Source organism: Chlorocebus sabaeus, chromosome 26, assembly GCF_047675955.1.
Source record: "Chlorocebus sabaeus isolate Y175 chromosome 26, mChlSab1.0.hap1, whole genome shotgun sequence".
NCBI lineage: Eukaryota > Metazoa > Chordata > Mammalia > Primates > Cercopithecidae > Chlorocebus > Chlorocebus sabaeus.
The window spans coordinates 20,037,751-20,063,816 of record NC_132929.1 but is presented as its reverse complement, the minus strand read 5'-3'; the positions used below and the strand labels follow the sequence as shown (position 1 = coordinate 20,063,816).

The following is a 26,066-nucleotide window of genomic DNA, read 5'->3' as shown; positions in this document are numbered from 1 at the left end:
CCAGTGTCCCAGAACAGCAGGGACTGAAGAATATCTGAAGTAGAGACACGAATCAAACTGATGAATGCTTTGTTCAGTTATTTTAGGCATATGTGGGGGATACCTCCCCTGGGGACTCCCTCATAGTAGAGAAGGAAAAGAAATTCAAAAGAGGGCGGATACTCTGATAATTTGCAAGGTGGGGGTTCAGAGCCATTATAAGTTGGATTCTTATTTTTAAATGTGTCCTCCGTTATACTCAAAGACATGTGAAAGCTGTAGCACTCTGGTTCTCAAGGGCAAATAAGGCCTTTTATTAAATAAACCCTTTCCATTCTGGGCATCCTGGTTAAGAGATTTGAGGAAAACAAAGATAAACAAAATATTTCTGTTTGGTTTTACTTTTTATTTTATTTAGAGACAAAGTCTTGCTCTGTTGTCCAGGTTGGAGTGCAGTGGTACAGTCATAGCTCCTGGCTCAATTGATTCTTCTGCACAGCCTCCCAAAATTCAGTTTGGTTTTGTATGAGCCCTCTCCCCTTATGCTTCTCATGAACTTTGTTGTGGAGGCATACATCTAGATTCTTGCTTTTCTTCCATTATTTTTTCATTCTCTGTTTTCCTCACAAAGTGTTTTATATCAGAGAAGAAGGGAGAGTTTGAAGTTCTCTCTGGATATTACACCTAAGCATGAATGAATATCTAACTGGTCTTTCAGTGAGGTGAGAATCTCAGCAGATGTGATTTTTTAAAATTATTATTATTATTATTATTTTTGAGACAGGATCTGGCTCTGTCACCCAGGCTGGAGTGCAGTGGTGTGATCTTGGCTCACAGCAACCTTCCCCTCCCGCTAGGCTCAAGCAATCCTCCCACCTCAGCCTCCCCAGTAGCTGGTACTACAGGCATATGTCACCACACCCAGCTAATCTTTGTATTATTATTATTATTGTTATTACTATTATTATTATTATAGCTATGGGGTTTCACCATGTTGCCCAGGTGGGTCTTGAACTCCTGAGCTCAAGCGATCTGCCTGCCTTGGCCTCCCAAATGTTAGGATTATAGGCATGAGCCACTGCACCCAGCCTCAGTCATGATTTTCTCAGACTGAGCAAGGATGCTACTTAACACATTGACATAGCAGATACAATTTCACCCCTGTTGCTTGCAGCTATGGCCATACTTTGAAAGAAGACTGCATTCAGTTCCTTAGAGCTTTTCTGGATTCATAGTGCTTTGCCTTTTTATTCCAGCAGCTGCTTATTTGGATAACCTGTTAAAAACACTTTCCTACCATCACACTAATGGGCTTCCTCTAGCTTGGACATTTTTTCTTGCTTTTGTTGATTCTATAACAGACGGTAACTTTTGCCTTCAACAAAAGCTCTTCCTGTTTGAAATCTTTCTTTCTTTCTTTCCGTTCTTTCTTTCGACGGAGTCTTGCTCTGTCTCCCAGGCTGGAGTGCAGTGGCCCAATGTCAGCTCACTGCAACCTCCGCCTCCCAGGTTCAAGCAAATCTCCTGCCTCAACCTCCTGAGTTGCTGAGACCAGACATGTGCCACCATGCCCAGCTCATTTTTGTATTTTCAGTAGAGGCAGGGTTTCACCATGATGGCCAGGCTGGTCTCAAACTCCTGACCTCGTGATCTACCCACCTCGGCCTCCTAAAGTACTGGGATTACAGGTGTGAGCCACCACGCCCAGCCTGAAATATTTCATTATCTTCTTCCAGCTACATAACAAAGCTGAGCTTTGTAGAATATCACTTTGGCATATTAATAATCTTACTTGTCTCCAAGATCTTCCTGAAATTTTGAGTTTCTTCACAGGTCTTCTTCCTCTGGGATTTAAGTGCTGTAGAATACCTATCAATTCCCTTTACTCAGTTCAACATTTTTTTTTTTTTAGACTGAGTCTCCCTCTGTCACCCAGGCTGGAGTGCAGTGGCATGGTCTCGGCTCACAGCAATCTCTGCCTCCCAGGTTCCAGCGATTCTCCTGCCTCAGCCTCCCCAGTAGCTGGGACTACAGGTGCTTGCCACCACATCCAGCTAATTTTTGTATTCATTTCCACATTTATTGAATACCTATTATGTTTCAGGCATCAGACTACCTGCTGAAGCTACAAAGTAGTGGAGTTCATGCTTGGTTTTATGCCTGGAACACTTGACTTACTAGTTCTGGACTCATAACTAACTCCATCGGAATTGCACTGGAAAGAGAAACCCGCTCCTATGGCTATTAAATGCCACAAAGGAGAATGCAACCAATAAGAGCAGTCCAGGTTACTAAGGTGATAGAGAGGAAGAGGGGGAGGGAGAGGGGGAGGAAGAGATAGAGAGAGAGAGAAAGAGAGAGAATGAATGAGAATGAATCTCCCCATGCAAAAAGAAAAAAAAAAAAAATTGGGAAACATATTGGAATCCAAAGACACTAGGGAAGAAGCATACTTTAAAGGCCGAATAGTTTTCTAGGTTAATGTAGAGTTTCATTTTTGTTATACGTTATACCTATAAACAAGAACAGTGTAAATGAAAATAATAGGAAATTATGCCTATTTCATTATTTTAAATTAATATATTTATTACAGCATTAATGTTCTATGTTGACATGATTATTTATTTATTTATTTATTTATTTATTTGAGACAGAGTCTTGCTCTTGTCCCCCAGGTTGGAGTGCAATGGCCACCATCTTGGGTCATTGCAACCTCCGCCTCCTGGGTTCAAGAGATTCTCCTGCCTCAGCCTCCCGAGTAGTTGGGATCACAGGCGCGTGCTACCACGCCCGGCTAATTTTTTTTTTGTTTTTACTAGAGTCGGGGTTTCACCATGTTGGTCAGGCTGGTTTCGAACTCCTGACCCCAGGTGATCCGCCCACCTCGGCCTCCCAAAGTCCTGGGATTACAGGCATGAGCCGCTGCGCCGGCCGACACAATTATTTTATAACATTTCCTCCCATCAAAAATCTTTGAGGGAGAATGTCTCTTAGTGAAGTTTTGGTAAAAAACCTTGAAGTCTGTAAATTTCGGGTGACAAAGAGAAGGAGACCATTCTTTGTGATGTACACCTCCTGACATACTATGTTGTTCTGTTGAGAAAGTCTGAAGACATAATTTCCAGTTCTAAAAGTGCAAGAAGATTCATTGCTTCCTCTGCTCCCTACCAGCTGAAGGAGCGGTCTCCTTTTGTCTTCTGAAATAAAAAGAAGGAGGCAAAGGGTGTTAGAGTGGAGGATTTTTTAGGGGATTAAACCCGAGTACTTAAGAACCTCTGAGGTCCCTTTAGCTTTTATTTAAGTAGCTCCTGTTTCCCAAAATAAGAGGGCTGGAGCACAGAGGCCAGACCGGCCAACTTAGGGTACAGCACAGGTCGGGGGCAGTCGCCTGATCTGGAGCGAGAGGTACCCGCATTCTGCAGGTGCAGGGACTGTGATCCAGCATCCCGCCGCCTCCTCGCTCCGGCTCCCAAGAGGGCGGGAACCGCGGCGTTGAAGGGTGCGGGGCTTGGCTTCAGAAACACAGATCAAGTGTATTTCAGGCGGCAGACATCAATCCAGTTGGGTGCTCACACCTGGCTCGGGGGAGGGGAAACAGCATCCATAGGAACCACAGGGCGGAGAGGAGACCCTCATTTGGGACGCTAGAGGGCTGCTCCAGTTTGACTAGGTCCCACTGCTTTTCTGTGATTGCTTCTTTACCCCGCCCATCATTCCAGTACTCTATTCCGATTGGCTTTTCGGTCTGCCACTCGGTTCCGCCGCGCTGATCCCCATTGGCCCCCTCCGGTTGAGGCCCCGCCCAGCGAACTGGGCACGGGCACTCGGGCGCCGAGGAGACAGAGCCCGGCGCTTGATCTGGGCTAGGGGGAGGCGGTGGCGGCTGAGGGAAGGAGGAGGATAAGGAGGAGGAACGAGGCCAGCAGGAGGCACCGGCAGCGACGGGGCCGGGGTGATGTTGCAGGTGCCCGGGGTCGGCGCGGAGCTGCCGGGCTGAGGGACGCCTGGTCCAGGGTCCGCAGCGTCGCCGCGTCGCTCCCGAGCGGGCGGGCGGGAAGATGCTGAGCAGGTTGATGAGCGGCAGCAGCAGGAGCCTGGAGCGCGAGTACAGCTGCACCGTGCGGCTGCTGGACGATAGCGAGTACACCTGCACCATCCAGGTCAGCGCCGCGCCGCCCCGCCCCGCCCGCGGGACCCCCTAGTCCCCCAAGTCCGGTCAACTTGACCGGCGGCGGCCGCCGCCCGGGGGTCGCCCCAGCCCCAGCGCCGTGCTTTGTCCGTTCCTGGTTGCGGCGGACCACCCTAGTGCTGCAGGGCGCCTTCACCGGAGCCCCTGCTGGAGCCCTGGCACCCGGTGTGTCACCGCCGCCGCGGGGCTAGTCTCCGCGTCCCACACCCCCAGGTCCTCCCCTGCTCTCCTTGGGTGAGGGCGCCCCGTCCTGGTTCCTCGAGCCCGCCCGGGTAGGGTGCACCTTTCCGGGGCGCCCGGAGGGAGGCGGGTAGGGCTGTAGGCTCCTAGCCCGGCCGCCCCGTCGGGGGCTCAGGCTTTGGCTCTCTGGCCGGGCAAGGACGTATGGCTGGCTTTTCTTATCTCTCTTGGGTTGGAAGGATAATGGTTTATGTCATAATTCCTCCCCCCTCACCCCATTTGTGAGTCAGAGCTTTCAGAAGGTAGAACTGAACGCGCAGCCCATGCGGAGTGGCCTATTGAAGGAAGCCCAGTCCTCTGGGCTTTAGAGATTTAGGCCCCCTCCTGCCTTTCGACCCCCAAATCTTATTGTGTTGGGCAGTTCTGGGGGACGTGAGGTAAAGATTTAGCAACAAGTCCCAGCGATTTGGGGCTTGGCGGCGGCCAGGAAGAATCGGCGACTTACGAAAAACGCCAACAATACGGTAATGCTGAACAGCATTTCTTTCAGAACCTGGTATTTTTGAAGGGATTTTTACAACCTCTTGCTCATGTTCCTTCACTACTGCTGTGTGCACGTCAGGAGTAGTAGTCTTTCCCGGGAATGCAGTTACAGCCCTCTCTCCTCCCTTATGAAAAAGTCAGAGATTGAAAACATTGACAATGCTCCGGTGTTCAGTTCATCAGCCAGGAGGATCCTGCGCTCATCGCCGGAAGCTGCTCTTTGTGGAGAAGCGAATTGAGCTGGACCCGGAGGGGTCTCACCTGATCCTTTGCCTTTGCAGCAGGAAAACAGAGGAGGCTTCTGGCTCAGATGTGACAGACAAAAACTGTCGGCCTGGGTCCTACCCTCAGTGTCTCCTTGCCCCCCCCGCCTCCTTATTTATTTATTTTTGCTGACAGTGCTCAATAGCGGAAAATAGCGGTGTGTGAGAAAGACACTGGGTAGTGTATGAGAGCAGCTGCTCCCTGCTGACTCCGTGCTCAGTTCAGCCTTCTCCTCACTTTCCCTTTTCTCCCTCCCCTCGAAACCAGCTCTGGGTATAAGTGCTGACTATTGCCAAAGATCCGTGAGGGTAGAGAAAGAGCACAAAATCTCTTTTTAAGGCCACTTAAATACAGACTAAGCAGTCATAAAGATGCTAGCCATCAAGTGAAAGGATTTTTGTAGTTGAATATGATAGAGAGATGCTCTGTATTATTTCCTTGCTGAATGAGTGGAATACTACTTTTTGTTCCTATTGTATCGTTGTGCCATGTCCAATTTTTTTTTGTTTTTTTTTCTTTTGTTGGGGTAGGAGAATACATTGAGTTGACATCTTCACTATTTGAGTGTATTGTCTAGAGCTTTTTAAAAGTCTTTATCCTTTGCTTTAAAATTTAAAGCATTTATCCAATAGCATATCAAGGGCAGTGTGAGATTTATACTTCATGAGTCCTAAGAATACTTTTGGGGTATGTGAAATAATTTCCGAGGCAGGTCACTAACTTTTGCCAGGGTGTAGAATACAAATAAAACACAATTCACATCACCATTTCGCTAGAAATGATTGTTAACCTTGTGGTTTTAAAGTATTGCAATGAAGCAACTAGTTCTTTTTTTCCCAGTTAGTGGAACCTTTGAGGTTATTTGATTGGTATTATAATTGTGGGTAGTTTTTATTACCATTTAGAAAAAGAATATTTTTGAGTTAAATAGGACTTATTGGGTTTGTGCTTGCTATATCCTACTATGGTTGTACTTATTTTCCTACTGCTCTCATTTTACATTATTGCAATTTAATTTTATAAAATATCTAGGCCACTTAAAAAATTAAGCTTGGTGTAATATGGCCACACTGTAGTAAGTGTCCACTGTCTAGACATGTTAATGATTGTGCATTGTGATTTTTGTGTGGAATCTAAAAAACAGGGATTGTAAAGTATATGTAATGTTGTCATTCTTTGGCACCACTTTTGTAAATTGCTTTTGTTTTTACTCATGTGAGGAAATGTAGCAAAAAGACAGTATCTTATATGAAAATAATATTTTCTGCATGTAGCTTTTTTGAACATTTAGAAATTGAGCTTATCAACTTTTCCTCATGCATTTCTGTAGTATGTGTGTGTGTATGTGTGCACGTGCTTATTTGTTAAATACTGTTTGTTAAATACTGGGCACAGGATCTTTTAAATCAGTATGGAAAGGATCTGTGAGCTTCTTATTAGGTTAAGCAATATTCCCAACATTTTAGGCATTGTAGCACTGTATATTTTAATTTTTAGGGTGATAATTTGAACTCATTTTCCTTAAAGTGTTGTATGCCATATTTTTGTTTAAATAAGGTATCTATTTTAGAATGATTTTACTGCCTCAGCATAATCAGAGACTACTTAGGGTATTACAGAATCAGAAATGTATCACTGGGTTGGAGTCATGATAGTTACATTTGGTAAATTTGAGTTGTAGGAAATTCCATCAAAGTATTTGTCCTTTCGTAATGCAGCATTTATTCTGCTCTGGCATTTAGGATGTAATTATTAAGGTAATGAAAATGCCTTGTATGTTTTCAGTGAAGGTTGCCACAGTTACCAGACTATTCTTTCACTCTTTCTGATATGCAAATGTATTTGTAGACCATGAGAAATGAAAGTATACATAGGAGGTTTGTAGTATAATTGCTCCCCTGTGAAGAACATTGTTAACAGCTCCCTGCCCGTTTTGAAGGTCATTGCCTCGTAAATGCAGATCTGGTCTACTCATCTGTTCTTCACTCATCTGTTTCATTTATGGATATATATATATATATATATTTATTTATTTATTTACCACATGTATCACCTTCCTTTGTTATTTGGGAGAAAATAGAGAAAATTAAAAAATGAAAAGATACCTAATATCTTTGAACTCAGTGTACTGAAGGAGTCATTTACATGCTTAGGCATGTAATATCCTAAGGAATAGATTTTTATGTTTTTAAGAAACGGGATCTTGCTATGTTGCCCAGGCTGGACTTGAATTCCTGGGCTGAAGTGATTTTCTCGCCTCATCCTCCCAAGTAGTTGGGACTACAGAAGTGCACCACCATGCCCTGCTTATAAGGAATAGATTATTATTATTATTATTATTATTATTTTGAGATGGAGTCTCACTCTGTTGCCCAGGCTGGAGTGCAATGGTGCGATCTCAGCTCACTGCAACCTCTGCCTCCCTGGTTCAAGTGATTCTCCTGCCTCAGCCTCCCAAGTAGATGGTATTACAGGCATCCACCACCACCCCCGGCCAATTTTTGTATTTTTAGTAGAGACGGGGTTTCACCATGTTGCCCAGGATGGTCCCTATCTTTTGACCTCGTGATCCACCCGCCTCACCTCCCAACGTGCTGGAATTACAGGTGTGAGTCACTGCACCTGGCCAGGAATAGATTTTTAATTGTCTTTCAGCTTGTAATAGTTTATAAATTAAAAGAATATATATTGCAAAATTTCTAGTAGAAATACGTGTTGAAAAATACCTATTTTCAAGTCAGAAATGTTAATGAGTTTTTTGTGGTTACTGAAAGGTGAGCTACTTTAGAAATGAATTTGATTTTACTGGGAGACACATTAAAATAATGGATTAAGCAGCCAGGTTAAATTGTGCAGTTAAATAAGATACTACCATAAATAGAATGTGTGTGCAGGGGCATTTCCATAGTATAACCAATATTTGGATTTGATTGTGGCTCAAACACTTAGTAGCTGTGGTAGCTAGGGTGAGAGAGGGAGGGAGAGAACAAATATATTGAGCCCTGTGCTTGCCAGGCACTCTAGAATTTATAATAGATTAAGAGAAAGCTATAAATCATAAACCCTAAGAATTATCACATCTAGTCCGATGCCTTACATAGTTTTAGTTCAATAAATATTCTAATTTGTTTGTGCTACATGATTACTATGTTCACTTCAAAATTTTTTATTCCTGAAAACAATAAACAGTTCTAACAATTGTATAAACCTTTATAGTTTTAATCCATTCCGTTGCAAACCATTTTGCTGTGTGACCCCTCTCCTTGGTGAGAAGTAGAGTATGTTAGTGTGATATTTATGAGGTCTTTGAGGTATTTATGAAGTCAATTTCTGCAATTATCCTTTGTTGAATTAGTGGAGTGCCAGTTGGTATAGCTCCTATGACTTTTTGGTTTGTCTTTTAGGATTTCAAAACTTTCGGGTCCCCCCGCCTCCATCTGTGCAAGTTTAGAGGGCTTAGATCAAATGAATACTGTGTGATGCAGTACTTCATGGAGTGTTAGAGTTCTGCCAGAATTAGGATTTTGAGTGTAGAGATCACCATAGCTACAGAAGTTTCCCTCACATTTTCCCCCTTAATACCCCATAAAACAGGAGACAGACCTCCTCACAGCTTCATTTTCTCACCTCTTGCTCCAAGAGGAAGCGAACCATGCGCCCCATCCTGTTTCTAGTTATATCTATTTTAAGCTGAATTCACCTTTGATAGCCTCATCTATAACATCCTGTTTGACTCTGCAGACCCTGTTTCATGGAGTAGCCTACTGTGAGTTGCTCGTCCCCCAAATGTGCCTAGTTAGGACTTGTACTAAAGAAGTGAATATCATGGAGGATTTGTCAGCAATCTTATAGCTTCTGTTTCTCACTTCTGTAGTGCCCAGAAAGGACAGTGTTGCTTTCCTGGAGGCCAGGTGATGCTTGTTGCCCCTCTGTTTTCTGGCCTTGACCCTTTGGGGCTTAGGCCAACCACCTCAGTGGTTTTCTTATGCAGCTAGGAAATTTGAAGGATACTAAAACATTTCCATTCCCATGTTGCAGGGAGAATGGTGTTTCACCTAAGACAGCAAATCGCCAATTCATATGTCTGTCCTGGCAATTGAAGCAAGTCTTCCATTCCTTTTAAGACCCTAGACCCTGGTGACCAATAAAACTTTTTGGACTTTTGGCTAGACATGGTGGCTCATGCTTGTAATCCTGGCAATTTGGGAGACTGAGGTGGGAGGATCACTTGAGATCAGGAGTTCAAGACCAGCCTGGCCTTCATGGTAAAACCCCCGTCTCCACTAGAAATACAAAAATTAACCAGGTATATGGTGTTACATGCCTGTAATCCCAGCTGCTTGGGAGGCTGAGGCAGGAGAATCGCTTGAACCTGGAAGGCGGAGGCTGCGGTGAGCCGAGATAGCGCCATTGCACTCCAGCCTGGGTGGCAGAGCAAGACTCTGTCTCAAAAAAAAAAAAAAAAGAAAAAAAAAAAGTCTGGATTTTTACAAGCACTTTAAATACAGGTAGAGCCAAAGATAAACCAGGGAGAGCAGAGGGTCTAAGTTTACATACTCCCAACCTCCAGTTTCTCCATGAGCTAAAACCGTCTCAGAGAAATTTAAATTATGAACCTTTTGCCTCCCAAGGTCAACATGTGATCTTCATTATTGTTGTCAACATTTTGACCCAAGATAGGCCCCTATATTGGTCTTTCAACAGTTGTAATTGTTGTATTATTTTTAAGGATTGTGTTTTACTTTTGTGGTCTTACCAACTTTCTAGTATCATATCCTAGATTTGGGAGGCAGGAACTTGTAAAGACTCTTAGGTTCAAATTCCCCAGGCTTTTGCCTGCTACCATTAGACTAAACACAAACTTGTGTGAATCAAGTTCTCTAAAGAGATCCTTCCGTGCCATGCTCATGAAGGCAAAATAATTGGGCCACATGCTTGGCAACCACTGAGTTTGTGTACAATAGCTCCATTCACTTGTCTACAGAAAACACCCCTTTGACAGTGATTATAGCTTTCAACCCCCCACCCTTCCACTTCTGACTCCCTGAATTACCATGACCTCATCTGCTGCTTCGTATTTAGAGGTGCTCTGGACCACTCCATAAACGCCTAGAACTCATTCCTGTGTGTTAAAGATCAGTTCAAAGCCTCAGACAACCACTGCCCACCAAAAGAAACCATTCAAAATCAAGACCAAAACTAGCTATTCTTATGCCTCATTTGAGTCATTTTACTATGTCACAACTCAGGAACCCTTTTCCTTCAGTAGAAATTGTGAGGCCTCTCAAAAGCATGGAAAATGAAATAAGGGATTGGATAAAGCAGTGGTTTTCAAAGTATGGCCCCTAGATAGGTATTATCCATATCACCTGGGTACTGGTTAGAAATACAAATTCTTGACTCCATCCCAGACCTAGTGAATCAAAAACTCTGGGGATGGAGTTCAGCAGTCTGTTTAACAAGTCTTCCAGGTGATTCTTAGGCTTAATGAGGTTTGAGAATTGCTACTACTGGGTTACAGAGAGATTGAGTAGGTAAAATGGACAAGTGTTGATTGACTGGATGTAAAAGGTGAGGGAGAAGAAGAGGCGAATGATGAATCTCACATTTCTAACTTTTGATTTATTCCTGAATTGTCTTAGTAGATTCTCTTCCTTTGCAAGGTGAATGCTAGGTTGTCTACAGATACGCATACCTATTTTCAAGTGGGTAGGAGTCTAAAGATTCTGCAGTGCGTCGTTATACCAGTTTGATGCTGTTGTATTTATTGGTTAGTATTTTTTGTCTCTCCTGACCTAAAAACAGTATGATTATTGTATATTTGTATATTGTTTTTTCAAACAAATTTTGTTCACAACTTGACGCACTGGGGGAAAGGAAGAGTCAAGGCCCCTGTTGGAAGGGCTTACAATTTAGGGATTGCAAACACATAAATAACAAACTATAAAGCATCATATAATTTGGAGCTAAGACAAGGGGATATGTTGTGGCAATGTAAATTTGGGTTGGAGTTTGGGAGATGGGGAGGGATTAAAAAATAATTGTTTTTCAAAGGAGACGAAATTTGAACCAGGCTGTGAAAAATTGCCAAAAGCAGGGCCAGGTGCTGTGGTTTATGCCTGTAATCTCAGTGCTTTGGCGGGGGCCAACACAGGAGGATCCCTTGAGGCCAGGAGTTTGAGTCTATCCTGGGCAACATAGCAAGACCTTGTCTCTACAAAAAATTTAAAATTTAGGCTGGCATGTTGGTGTATGCCTATAGTCCTAGCTACATGAGGGGGCTGAAGTGGGAGGATTTCATAAGCCCAGGAGTTCGAGGTTACAGTGAGCTATGATTGTGCTATTGTACTCCAGCCTGGGCTACAGATGGAAACCCTGTCTCTTAAAAAAAAAAAAAAAATTGGCAAAAGCATAAAATGGTGTGGGGATGTGTAAAGAGCATTCCAGATTGAGTTAACAGCAGACTACTTCTAAGTGGAAAAGTTAAAAATGTAAAGTCTTTAGTTTTTTCCATTAGTGTGTTTATCTGACTTACTCTGGTACAGTTGAATCAAACAACAGAAATCTGCTTAGGGAAAATTACTGTCAGTAAATTTCAATCATACTTGACATGCAGAGAGGAATCAATCTAAACTAATAATGCATAAAGCTAGTGATGAATTAAATCTAATTCTAAAACTGTATAACACAAATTAAGATTCTTCACAAAGCAATGGCATTATGTCAAGAAAAGGTGGATTCAGATTTCAGTCTTCATTCTGTGGCTGCAGTAACTACATATGAATTTTATTTCCAAGAGGACTCTTCTCTTCGGGATCAGTTTAATCATCTGACAAAAAAGAGAGTATCAAATTGCAACATTTAGCTGATGTTTGAAAATCCTTTGACGAATATAGTGCAGCCCCAATTGTGCATTAACAGTTAAGAAACGTGACCCATGGAGTCTTAAAAGGCACATTTCAGCATCTCTGTTCCTAAACGTAAGCGGCCACCAAAAATAGCTTCTCTTGAGGACTGAAGATTGCGTCTCTGAATTCCCCAGTGAACCCCTGACAGCTTCGAAGTTCCCAGCCCTACACAGGGTGTACTTTGAGCACTCAACACAATGCCAGGCTAGAGCTTTGGGGATGGGAACCTCCAAAAAAGCACTGGGCAATCAGTGTTCGGCAGAATGCCAATGCTAATAGGTTATTTTGCTCTGGAAAAGGAGAAAAAGAAGGGATAGTCTAAAGACTGAATAGGGGATGACTGACAATACAGACACTCCACTTTATTGGAGAGATTAAGGGGGCTTGCTGTGAAGTGGTATTGTGGGAGCCAGAAAAATTAGCAAAGGCCCACAGGCCCAAGACCTGAAATAAATAGTGGTACGTCAAATCCGCGTGCCCTAGGGCACACTCAAATGTCTGGCCACTTTCAGTGAACTTGTAGTAGGAAAAAGCCAAATCATTAGGAACCCTCATAGTCTGGCACTCCATCCAGGCACTCCTTAGTCAGGCAAATTATCCTTCACCTCCAGACAGGTGCAGTCTTTTTTCTCTATACCCCGACTTAACCCAAGGACCTCTAGTCTGGGCCTCAGTCTAATTTTGAGGATAGAGTAGAAAAGTTGGCTTCAGGATTTCCAAAGGATTCCAAATACTCTAGGCAGGAGGTGCCACTAAGATTTTTGTTTTGTTAGACTTGAACCAAGCAGGTAAGAACATTGATCAGAACACAAGAACGCCTGGGCATGGTGGCTCACGCCTGTAATCCCAACACTTAGGGAGGCTGAGGTGGGTGGATCCCCTGAGGTCTGGAGGTTGAGACCAGCCTGACCAGCATGGAGAAATCCTGTCTCTACTAAAAATAAAACAATTAGCTGGGTGCGGTGGCGCATGCCTGTAATCCCAGCTACTCTGGAGGCTGAGGCAGGGGAATTGCTTGAACTAGGGAGGCGAAGGTTGCGGTGAGCCGAGATCGCGCCATTGTATTCCAGCCTGGGCGACAGAGCGAAACTCCGCCTCAAAAAAAAAAACAAAAAAAAACACAAAACAAACACAAGAAAGCGGAATTAGTCAATTGACATAAGGATCTCATGTACTTCCAGAGGTAATTTAAGATCCAGCCTGCCCTCTTTTAGATTTTTAGCCTCTAGAAGCATATATATATTTTTTTAAACAGTCTCACTCTGTTGCCCAAGCTGGAGTTCAGTGGTATGATGTCGGCTCATTGCAACCTCTGCCTCCTGGGTTCAAGCAATTCTTGTGTCTCAGCCTCCCGAGTAGCTGGGGTTACAGGCATGCGCCACCACACGCGGCTAATTTTTGTATTTTTATTACAGAAGGGGTTTCACCATGTTGGCCAGGCTGGTTTCTAACTCCTGACCTTAAGCAATCCACCCGCCTCAACCTCCCAAAGTGCTAGGATTACAAGCGTGAGCCACCATACCTGACCTTGCCTCTAGCAGACTCTAAAAGGCCCAAAGTTACATGGAATTGGAGGTTTGTAGGTCAGAAGGACTCCATGGATTGGCAATGATGCCTGGAATGTTATAAGGCATATTAAACCTACAATTTCTCGGTATACACTTATCTGTCTAACAGAATAGCCCATCAGCTCTTTGGGAGGCCATTTGCAAGTTATACTATCAAAAGAAATTTGGCTGTTGAGCAGTGAAACTGATAAAAACATAAGGAAGTCCCAGTACTAGAATGGAACTTCTTCAAACTATGCCCAGCTTCAGATTCTAGCACATGTGAAATAGGTTTTAAAAAAACTGGGAGAGGAGTTTGAGTGGTGTAGCTATAGGACATAAAATACTGAACCAACTAGGCAGCACAGCTAATCTGAAAATGTAATACTTTCTTTGCTTACTTTTTAATCTATCTTATGTAATTTAAAAAAGTTTGTTTAAATGAATAGCCACATTAAATGTACATCTATGAACTGCTTTCTAATTTTATGGTAAAGGAGATACTCCCCATATTCTAATTTATAATATTGGGTATACTCGTCAGTCTGATTATTTTTAAAGAGACAGATATAATGATATACTATCTTGCTGCAAATGAGATCTTTCAGTGTGTCATTATAAAATATTATGGACTATTTTTACTAATGATTTATCTCACTTAAGCTACTTTCTGACTGAAAGACAATGACAAAAGAAGTGGAAGAATTTTACTTTTTCTTCACTTTCTGAATTTCACAATTTTATTTCTTGCCATCTTTCCTGAACAAGATAGCCCTTCTGTTCATCTTTTATTATCTCCTTTGCTTTATGCTAATTTATACTTTTAGCCTCTCATTTAATAGTCTTTTATCACCATTTCTAATTGCCATCACTGCCTAGTTATACCTTTGTTGGTCAGATTCTTTGTGTGATGGTCACACCCTCTCTTGGTGGTAAGAGATATTAAATAGGTGCAATCATAGTATATGTAAATGTACACTAAGGCGTAATGTGATATGTGTACTTTAAGTTCATTTTTAAACATAAGAGTGTTGTGTATTTAGTTAATTGAGACAGTACAAACAAATGGAAATCTGTATTGTATAAAATGACATCTTGGAGCTCCAACCTAAAGATTCCTGAAAGCCGTGGGCTTTAGCTGGATTTGTATTATATGTTTAGAGTTTTCTATTAACTTTTCTTGATAATAGTTTCTTAATGGATTAATGGAACCAATGTGACTCTGTGTCTACTATGTCTTCAGGTCTGGTGCTTCAGGAATGGGTAGACATGGTAGCAGGAGGTGGACTTTCCATGGCTAGTAAAGTCTTTACACTGGAGAGCCGAAGTTAGAGCGGAGGGAGAATTAAAATAATTGGCTAAATGGAGAAACAAAAGATCAAAACCAGAGAAACAGAGGGATTAGAGTGAGAGCCTTAAGTGAGAGCTTAAGTGGTGCCTTAAGCAGAAATACCTGGTCAGAATCTGGAGGGAGAATCTGGAGAAGCAGGTTGAGGATAATGAAAGAACATTGGAGATTTTTTTTTTTTTTTTTTTTTGAGACGGAGACTTGCTCTGTCGCCCAGGATGCAGTGGCGCAATCTTGGCTCACTGCAACCTCCACATCCCGGGTTCAAGCAATTCTTCTGCCTCAGCCTCCCCTGTAGCTGGGACTACAGGCTCAAGCCACCACACCTGGCTCATTTTTGTATTTTTTTTTTTTTTTTTGAGAGGGAGTCTCGCGCTGTCGCCCAGGCTGGAGTGCAGTGGCCGGATCTCAGCTCACTGCAAGCTCCGCCTCCCGGGTTTGCGCCATTCTCCTGCCTCAGCCTCCCGAGTAGCTGGGGCTACAGGCGCCCGCCACCTCGCCCGGCTAGTTTTTTGTATTTTTTAGTAGAGACGGGGTTTCACTGTGTTAGCCAGGATGGTCTCGATCTCCTGACCTCGTGATCCGCCCGTCTCGGCCTCCCAAAGTGCTGGGATTACAGGCTTGAGCCACCGCGCCCGGCCCATTTTTGTATTTTTAATAGAGACGGGGTTTCACCATGTTGGCCAGGCTGATCTCGAACTCCTGACCTAAGGTGATCCACCTGCCTCAGCTTCCCAAGGTACAGGGATTACAGACGTGAGCCACCGTGCCAGCTGAGATCTATTTTTTGTTGTAGCTGTGTGTGATGATAGAGGCTTAATGGTTTAAAGGAGCCCTCTGGGCCTGGCCTCCATGCGGGGGTGACATTTAAAATATTCAACAATCAGTGAGTCATAGTGAACACCTCACTGCACAATACTCTGCCACAGTGCACTGGTGCTGGGTATAGAACCCTCTGCTGGACGGGCCACTATTTAGTGCTGACCACATTCCATTCCCTGGCTCCCCATTTGCCCTTGCCAGATGTGGGGACCAAATTGTGTAGGTTTTACCTTCCTGTGGAGTGGTGGGCCCATTCACATCTTTCACATGTTTCCCAAATGCAACTCTAATTATTTTTTCTTTTAAAAATCCTACATGGTTTTCCCATTGCCTACAGGATAACAGGAGCCTTTTAGCATGGCATAGAAGGCCTTCCATAATCTCTCTGCTACCTCCCTTTCCAGCATTGTCTTGTCTCATCTTATATATGCACCTTTTCTCACTGCATGGATCACCAACCTTCTTGTTCCAGGGTAGACTCCCTCCCCATTGTTGCTGGGCAGTGCCTTGGGGGACTTATAGCACTTACCATATTGAAATGTGAATATTTTCTCCTGGCATGGTGGCTCACGCCTGTAATCCCAGCACTTTGGGAGGCCGAGGCAGGCGGATCACAAGGTCAGGAGATCGAGACTATCCTGGCTAACATGGTGAAGCCCCATTTCTACTAAAAATATGCAAAAAAAATTTAGCCGGGCATGGTGGCGGGCCCCTGTAGTCCCAGCTACTCGGGAGGCTGAGGCAAGAGAATGGTGTGAACCCAGGAGGCAGAACTTGCAGTGAGTTAAGATCGTGCCACTGCACTGTAGCCTGGGCGACAGAGCGAGACTCCATCTCAAAAAAAGAAATGAATATTTTCTCAGGTGTCTGCCTCTCAGTGTACTGTGAACTGTTTGAAGAGCAGAGATATCTTTGTATAACTAGTAACTAAGGTGTCACCAAGGGGCTTAACATATGTTGATTGTAAATGTGTATGAATAAAAGTATTAGCTCTAAAAAAATGATTATTAAATAATGCAAATAGGCCTGATGTGGCTCACACCTGTAATCCCAGCACTTTGGGAGGCTGAGGCGGGCAGATCACAAGGTCAGATCGAGACCATCCTAGCTAACACGATGAAACCCCGTCTCTACTAAAATTACAAAAAATTAGCTGAGTGTGGTGGCATGCGCTTGTAGTCCCAACTACTCAGGATGCTGAGGCAGGAGAATCGCTTGAACCTGGGAGGTGGAGGTTGCAGTAAGCTGAGATCATGTCACTGCACTCCAGCCTGGGTGACAGAGCAAGACTCTCTCTCAAAAAAGAAAAAAAGCAAATGTAGGGCCAGCCGTAGTGGCTCACACCTGTAATCCCAGCACTTTGGGAGACCGAGGGAAGGCAGATCACATGAGGTCAGGCATTCAAGACCACCCTGGCCAACATGGTGAAACCCTGTCTTTACTAAAAATATAAAACTTAGTTGGGCACGGTGTTGCACGCCTGTAATCTCAGCTACTCAGGGGCTGAGGCAGGAGAATCACTTGAACCTGGGAGATGGAGGTTGCAGTGAGCCAAGATCGCGCCACTACACTTCAGCCTGGGCGGCAGAGTGAGACTCCATCTCAAAAAAAAAAAAAAAAAAAAAAAAAGCAAAAGCAAATATAAAGTTACCTATAGCTTGAGCTAAATAGGTGAAAAAATGAACCTATCATGTTTTCTATTCTTCACAATTATGCTATGGTGATATTATTTGTTTTGTTTTGAGATAGGGTCTTGCCCTGTTGCTGAGGCTAGAGTACAGTGGCATGATCTTGGCTCACTGCACCCTCGAACTCCTGAGTTCAAGCAGTCCTCCTGTCTCAGCCTCCCCAGTAGCTGGGACTACGGGTGCATGCCACCAGCCCAGCTAATTTTTAAAATTCTTTTGTAGAGACAGAGTCCTGCTTTGTTGACCAGGCTGGTTTCAAACTCCTGGGCTCGAGTAATCCTCCCACGTCAACATCCCAAAATACTGGGATTATGGGTGTGAGCCACTGTGCCCAGCCTATGATGACTTTAAAAGGTGGTTAGTGGTGAGGGTTGCAGAACTCTGGGAACATTTACTAAAAACCTCTTAATTGTATACTATAAAATGGTGAATTATATGATATGTGAATTATATTTCAGTGCCAATGTGAATTTCCTGGTTTTGATAACATACTGTAGTTATGTAAGACTTTACCATTGGGGGAAGGTGGGTGAAGGGCACATGGGACATCTCCATACTATTTTTTGCAACTTTTTGTGTGTCTATAACTATTGCATAATAAAAAAATGTAAAAAGGTTAGGATGGGCACAGTAGCTCATGCCTCCAACACTTTGGGAGGCTGAGGCAGGAAGATTGCTTGAGTCCAGGAGTTTGAGACCAGCCTGGGCAACATAGTGAGACCACTGTCTCTACAAAAAATAATAAAAAGAATTAGGCATGGTGGCATGCTCCTGTAGTTCCAGCTACTTGGGAGGCTAAGGTGGAAAAATTACTTGAGCCGCAAAGTTGGAGGCTGCAGTGAGTTGTCATCAAGCCACTATACTCTAGCTTGGGTAACAGACCAAGACCTGGTCTTAAAAATAAAAAAGTGATTAAATTAGCTTTTCTAACCAAATGTGTTTAATATTAAGTTTGTGTTTATGGTTTAGAATTGCTATAGAATGTTTTCTCACTTGATTAGGATCCAGTTACTTTTCAAAATTATGTGTCAGTATTTTATTCTCAAGTATCATATGTCAAAACCTATCTACTTATAAATAATCCAATATAATTATCAATTATGTTCTAATAAAAAGATAAAAATTAAGGATTTAGAAATGGTATCTCGGCAGTATTTTTTTTTTTTTTTTTTGAGACGGAGTCTCACTGTCATCTAGGCTGGAGTGCAGTAGCATGATCTCGGCTCACTGCAACTTCTGCCTTCCACGTTCGAATGATTCTCCTGCCTCAGCCTCCTGAGTAGCTGGGATTACAGGTGCCCACCACCATGCCTGGCTAATTTTTGTATTTTTAGTGGAGACATGGTTTCACCATGTTGGCCAGACTGGTCACGAACTCCTGACCTCAAGTTATCCGCCTGCATTGGCCTCCCAAAGTGCTGGGAATACAGGTGTGAGCCACCACGCCCGGCCAGTTTTCTTTTTTTACATCCTTTCTCTGTAATTCTTTGTTCCTTTTAAAATATTTCTGACATAATTACAATTAAAATGAAGGTACTGATAAGTTATGAATATTACAACATGTCATTTTTGTGTCATAGTTATTTGCTGTAATGTCCATATTATATATCTTTAATTTATAATATATGTTAATTGATTAAAAAAATTATTGGGTTCTTTGTTCCAGTCTCTGTGCTAAGTACTTTATATGCATTCTTTCATTTAATCATCTATAAGATAAAAAGTGATATCTCTAATTACAGATGAGTACAAAGAGGCTTAGAGAAGTGAAATAATGTCCCAGCAGTAGTAAGTCGGGGAGCTGGGATTTGGACTTAGGTCTTTGTGACTACAGAGTTGTCGTCTTTGCCTTTTTTTTTTCTTTCTTTCTTTTTTTTTTTTTAAGAGATGGAGTCTCACTATCTTGCCCAGGCTGGAATGCAGTGGCTATACAGGTGTGGAGCACAGTACACTGCAGCCTTGAACTCCTGGCCTCAAGTGATCCTCCCACTCCAGCTTCCCAAGTGGCTGGGATCGTAGGCACACACCACTGTGCCTGGCTACTGTTGTTTTCCTTCTCTCTGATGATAACTTGGAGTGAATTGGGAGAACTGTGTTAAATGCCTGGCACTGATTAGCTTTGAGACCTTGGTCAGGTAACTTAATCTCTAAAATTGCAATGTAACCCTCTTGTCTGCCAAATGAGGAGGCACAAATAGATGATCCTTCCAGCCCCTTTTAGCACAGACGTTCTGTAGTTCAAGAAATTTATCCTTGGCTCTATAAGTTGTTTGTTTAATGTGTGTGTTCCTTCTGTGAAGGATATTCTTTATAAATACAGATATTCCTTTTAAAGAGGTGTCAAAGGAAGAGCTTGGTGACTGCTTCCATCTATGATCTGGTCTTTGGTTTTGCAGAACATAAAATACAGCTTTATATCCTCGTTCAACAGATTTCAGGTTCTAGGGGATTGAATCATGCTAACCAAAATCGTAAGAGCTTTTGTTTTTTGTATGTAATCCAGAATCTTAGCTTGTCAATTATAATGGAATAGTGAATACTAGTTTCTGCTATTGTAGGCACTTCTTTTAGGATCAGAGACTTTGGAAAACCAGATTAGAAAGCTATTTGGAAGGCAAAGGGAATCAAATGAGTTTGAGGGATATTCTTTCAGGTTCAAAGTCTTATAAATGATCTCTGTTCTATAGTAGAGTTCTAGTAATTATGTATCTACCAGAATCAGTTTTCTTTCTCCTTTAAGTAGTAGTTACTAATGGCTGGTAGTTTTCTCTTTTCCTACTTTATGCAGATTATTGTACCTATGCTAATATGACTTTTCTTCAGACAGGTTAATTTTTCCTTTGCTTACTTTTTTTTAAAGGTACATCCCAGTCTACAGGATACTGTTTACTTTGATTAGACTTGGGTATTTATTTATTTATTTATTTTGAGACAGAGTTTCGGTTTTGTTGCCCAGGCTGGAGTACAATGGTGCAATCTTGGCTCACCGCAACCTCTGCCTTCTGGGTTCAAGCGATTCTCCTCCCTCAGCCTTCCAAGTAGCTGGGAATATAGGCACGTGCCACCACACCTGGCTAATTTTGTATTTTTAGTAAAGATAGAGTTTACCATGTTGGTCAGGCTGGTCTCGAACTCCTGGCCTTAGGTGATCCACCCGCCTTGGCCTCCCAAAGAGCTGGGATTATAGGTGTGAGCCACCGCGCCCCGCCTAGACTTGGGTATTTCTTAAGACTCAACTCTAAATGTCATTTTCCCTGTAATTTAGAGGACTTGGCCAGACAACTTTAATTTTATGTTGACTTTCACTAGTTCGCCTTTCAGAGGGAGGACTTTTTCTAACACTGATCCTGAATTCCAAGAGGAATTCTGCCATGGTCCGTATGTTTTTGACTATATTGTCAGTCTGTCATAGGCAATATATAAACTTGATGGTATCCATAGGAGGCATGCTCCTCACATGTTATAGAACTCAGTAAGGGTGAGTTCTGGTATATTTCAAAGGTTTCCACTATTCTTTTGACCACAGGTTTCCAAATATAGTTTTCTATATCTCCTCAATGTAAACTTGCCTTTTTATTTTTTTATTTTATTTATTTATTTATTTATTTTTGAGACAGAGTCTCACCCTGTCACCCAGGCTGGAGTGCAGTGGTGTGATCTCTGCTCACTGCAACTTCCGCCTCCCAGGTTCAAGCGATTCTCCTTGCCTCAGCCTCCCAAATAGCTGGGATTACAGGCACCCACCACCATGCCCAGCTAATTTTTGTGTGTTTTTAGTAGAGATGGAATTTCACTATGTTGGCCAGGCTGGTCTCGAACTCCTGACCTTGTGATCTGCCCACCTTGGCCTCCCACAGTGGATTACAGGCATGAGCCATTGTGCCTGGCAAAACTTGCCTTTTATAAGTCAGATTTATTGGGGTACAATTTACATAGATTAAAATGAACTGTTTTAGCTGTACAGTTCTATGAATTTTGATAATTATATGCAAGTTGTGTAACTACCTTATATGGAATATTTTCAGCACCCTGTAAATTTCTCTTATGCCCCTTTATGATCAGTCCTCTTCTCTTTCTCCAGCTTCTGGCAGCCACAAATCTGATTTCTGTCCTTACAGTTTTGCCTTTTCCACAGTGTTATAAATGGAATCATACAATATGTAATCTTTTGAGTCTGGCTTCTTTCACTTAGCATAATGCTTTTTTGAGATACAATTTACATACCATAAAGTTCATCTGTTTAAGGTGTACATTTCAACAGCTTTTAGTATCTTTTCAGAGTTGTGCAACCATCAAGATACCTAATTTTAAACATTTTTATCACCCCAAAATAAATGTTGTACTAATTAGCAGTTATTCCCCAATTCTGACTCCCCCCCACAGCTCCCTATTCTAGGCAAATACTTACTTTTTGTCTCTCCAGACAAATATTCTAGATATATTAACTAATGGTATCATACAATATGTGGTCTTTTGTAACTTCTTTCACTTAATATAATGTTTTTCAGGTTCATTCATGTAGTAACATGAATGAATACTTTATTTTTTTAATTGCCAAATAATTTTCCATTGTATAGGTCATAGATACACCACATTTTGTTTATTCATCAGTTGATGGACATTTAAACTTTTTGCCTATTATGGATAATGCTATGAACATTTATGTACAAGTTTTTGTGTAGACATGTTTTCATTTCTCTTGAATATGTTATGGACATTTTTGTACAAGTTTTTGTGTGGAAGTATGTTTTTATTTCTCTTGGATGGATACCTGAGAGTGAAATTGCTGGGTTGTGTGGTAACTCTGTGTGGCAGCAAACTGCCAAACCCTTTTTCAAACCCCTTTCCACAGTGCTCAAACCATTTGGAACTGTCAAACCCTTTTCCACAGTGGTTCAAGGGTTCCAGTTTCTCCTGGCCAATCCTCACTATTGTCTGCCTTTTTTTTTTTTTTTTTTTTTTTTTTTTATTATAGCCATTCTAACGGGTGTGAAGGAGTATCTTATTGTGGTTTTGATTTGCATTTCCCAAATGACTGAATATGTTGGGCATCTTTTCGTGTGTTTATTGGCCATTTGTATATCTTTTTGGGAGACATGTCTATTCAAGTCTTTGGCCATTTAAAAATTGGGTTATTTGTCTTTTTGTTATAAGAGTTTATTATATATTCTGGATACGAGTCCTTTATCAGATAGATGATTTACAAGTATTTTCTCCTAGTCTGTGAGTTGTCTTTTCATTTTCTTGATGGTATCTTTTGAAGCACAAAAGGTTTTAATTTTGATGGAGTCCAATTTATTAATCTTACCTTTTATTGCTTGTGCTTTTGGTGGCATATCTAAGAAATCATTGCCTAACCCAATGTCAAGAAGATTTATACCTGTATTTTCTTCTAGGAGTTGTATAGTGTTAGCTCATACATTTAGATCTATGATCCACTTCGAGTTAATTTTTGTGTATGATATGAGATAGGCGTCCAAAGTTTTACTATTACATGTGGATATCCAGTTGTCCAGCACCATCAATTGAAAAGGCTATTCTTTTCCTCATTAAATTGTCTTAGCCTTTTTGTTGAAGATGAATAGACCATAAATACATGGGTTTATTTCTGGACTCTAAATTATATTCCATTGATCTATCTATTTACCTTTATTCCACTACCACAGTATCTTAATAGCTTTGTAGTAACTTTTGAGGTTGGAAAGTATGAGTTCACCAACTTTGTTCTTTTTCAAGATTATTTTGGCTATTCTTGGTTTATTGCATTTCCATATGAATTTTAGAATGAGCTTGTGAATTTCTGTAAAAATTCCAGGTGGAATTTTGATAGGAAGTGTATTGAATCTGTTGATCAATTCAGCAATTCAGGGAGTGTTGCCATCTTAACAGTATTAAATCTTCTGATTCATGAATGTAGGGTGTATTTCCATTTATTTAGATCTTTAATTTTTTAAAAAATGCTTTGTGGTTTTCAGTGTAAGAATAATGCTTTTGAGATTCATTCATGTTAGTGTGTTTATTAGCAGTTCTTTCATTTGTGAGTACTATTTTGTGGATATATCACAATTTGTTCATCTATTAACCCATTGATGGACTTTGGAGTTTTCATTTTTTGGCAGTTATGAATAAGGCTGCAAAAAAGACATTCACATACAAGTTTTTATATAAACATAGGTTTTCATTTTACGTAGGTATATACCTAGAAGTAGAGTTACCGGTTGTATATGTGTGTCTGTTTACCTTTATAAGAAACTGCCAAACTGTTTTCCAAAGTGGCTATATCATTTTGCATTCCCACCAGCAATATATGAGAATTCTAGATGCTTTGTGTTCTTACCAGCACTTGGTGTTATTAACATTTTTTTAAAAAGTTATTTTGATAGGTGTATGGTGATATTTCATTGAGGTTTTAATTTATATTTCTCTAATGACTAATGATATGGAGAGTAAAATTCATGAAATCCTAGACTTTTGGAGCTGGAAGAGACTTGAAAGAGTACATTCCTGGTTTTTATATTCCGTTTCTCAGACATATTTCATGAGGTGTCTGAGGTGGGGATTTGGGGACTGAGGAGCATGCTGAGTGCTGAGTGGGTGGGATCTGAGCAACCTGCCCAGAAGGGCTCTACTTTTTATCAGTTTTAAAAATATTGAATTTCCAGGTGATAAATTGTTAGAAAAAAGGTGCCTCTGTTAAACAAAAATGAAAGCTACTGAACTGAATTTTTTTTAAAAAAATTTATTTTACTTTAAGTTCTGGGATACATGTGCAGAATGTACAGGTTTGTTTCATAGTTATACATGTGCCATGGTGATTTGCTGCACCTATCAACCTGTCATCTAGGTTTTAAGCCCTGCATGCATTAGGTATTTGTTCTAATGCTCTCCCTCTCCCTCTCCTTCTCCTCAACACCCCAACAGGCCCCAGTGTATGATGTTCCCTCCCTGTGTCTGTGTGTTCTCATTTGAACTGAATTTTTTCAAAGGACAAAACTGAGACCCAGAGAGGCTTACCCAAGATCCTGTAGTCTGAAATGGATTCTTACAATAGGGTTCTTTATTCTGCAGTGTATATCTTGTCATGAGTTTCAGATTCTACTGTTCGTTGACTCAAGAATTATGATAAAAAGTCTACTGACCAAGATTTGTTGAAGTCATAAATATTAAAAAAAAATTTCTTTTGTATTGAAAAGTAGTATATGGAAACTAAATCATCTTTCATGAATTAGCTATACTGACTAAAAAATGGAGGTTTTCTTCAGGAATCCAATTTCAAGTACAAAACCTTCCAAAATTACTGTGCTTGGTTTCTGTGTAATGTGGGAAATGTGGCACAACTGTCAGAGGTTATAAATGACAATACATTATAGAAATAGGTGAGGGAACAAGCAGGGATTTGCCATGGGGAAGCAGACATTATATTTTGTTACCAGTTTTGATGAACACTGACAGTGGTTCATCAATGTTGAAAGAGTAAAATTGAATTCATTAGATGCAATCATAATGGTTAGAGTAAGTTTTTTTTTTTTTTTTAAATAAGAAAGATTCAGTTCTGAAATCTTTCCTTTATTGAGGTTTTTCTGGAAATTACCAGAGTGTGAAAGCAGTTCTATACAGTATTGGCAATTCTGAGATTGGCTTTAGGACTGATGAGTGAGCATTGCATGGTTACATTGAGCAGAATTTTATTAGAATGCCTTTGGTGGATTTGAGTAGAAATTTTATTTAATAATAATATAGTGAAAGGAGCATAATGTTTGAACTCAGGAAACTTGAGGTCAGCCTTGGCTCTACTTCATACTACCTATATGACCTTGAATGAGTCACCTAACTTCTGTGATCAGCATATTTCCCAGAGTTGTGTGAGGATGAGGGAAAAAAAAAAAGAGAAAATGTATCTGAAAGTACTTTATACATTTTAGTGCTATTTAGCTATAGTTTTATTACTAATAATTGTCTTTGAACTTAGAACATACAGGATTTTTAAAAAATGATTTTTCAGCCAGGTGCGGTGGCTCATGCCTATAATCCCAGCACTTTGGGAGGCCGAGATGGGAGGATCGCTTGAGCTCAGGAGTTCGAGACCAGCCTGGGCAACATGGTGAAACCCTGTCTCTGCTACAAATATATAAAAAGTTTGCCAGGCATGGTGGCACATGCCAGTAGTCTCAGCTACTCAGGAGGCTGAAGTGGGAGAATCACTCAAACCTGGAGGTTACAATGAGCTGAGATTGTGCCGCTGCACTCCAGCCTAGGTGACGGAGGGAGACTATGTCTCAAGAAAATACATATATATTTTTCTTCCTTATATTTGTCTATAATTTACTTGTATTCTTTTTGTCTCTGTCCTATGTCTGTCATTTTTGGAGTTTTTGGAAACTTTGCTCTGTTCTTAGTCCCCCTCATCCTCTTTCAAATAGATGATATTTTCTCACTTTTGTCCATTAGGAGCACTACTATATTAGTTTTTTCCTATGGAAAGAAAAAAATAGTTTTTATTTTCTACATATATTTAGCCTAACAACCCTGGCTAAAGTATCAAACCTATAAGCTGCATGTAGGTTTTCTTATTTGACATTGAATTTCCCTTCCTTGTGG

The 26,066-nt window shown here is 41.4% G+C and overlaps 1 protein-coding gene across 5 annotated transcripts in view; it reads left to right on the top strand.

Moving 5' to 3' along the window:
* The first annotated feature begins 3,686 nt into the window (after positions 1 to 3,686).
* The window catches only part of FRMD5 (FERM domain containing 5), a 337,009-nt gene continuing 314,629 nt past the window's right edge, over positions 3,687 to 26,066 (top strand). The window contains exon 1 of one of the 5 annotated variants that reach the window (XM_008016802.3): positions 3,687 to 4,139. In XM_008016802.3, the coding sequence (XP_008014993.1) occupies positions 4,038 to 4,139 (102 nt within the window). In that variant the 5' untranslated portion in view covers positions 3,687 to 4,037. Of the gene's footprint in view, positions 4,140 to 4,341; positions 4,873 to 26,066 lie in introns of those variants that run through there. The other 4 variants (XM_008016800.3, XM_008016803.3, XM_008016797.3 and 1 more) reach the window with 4 other exon arrangements.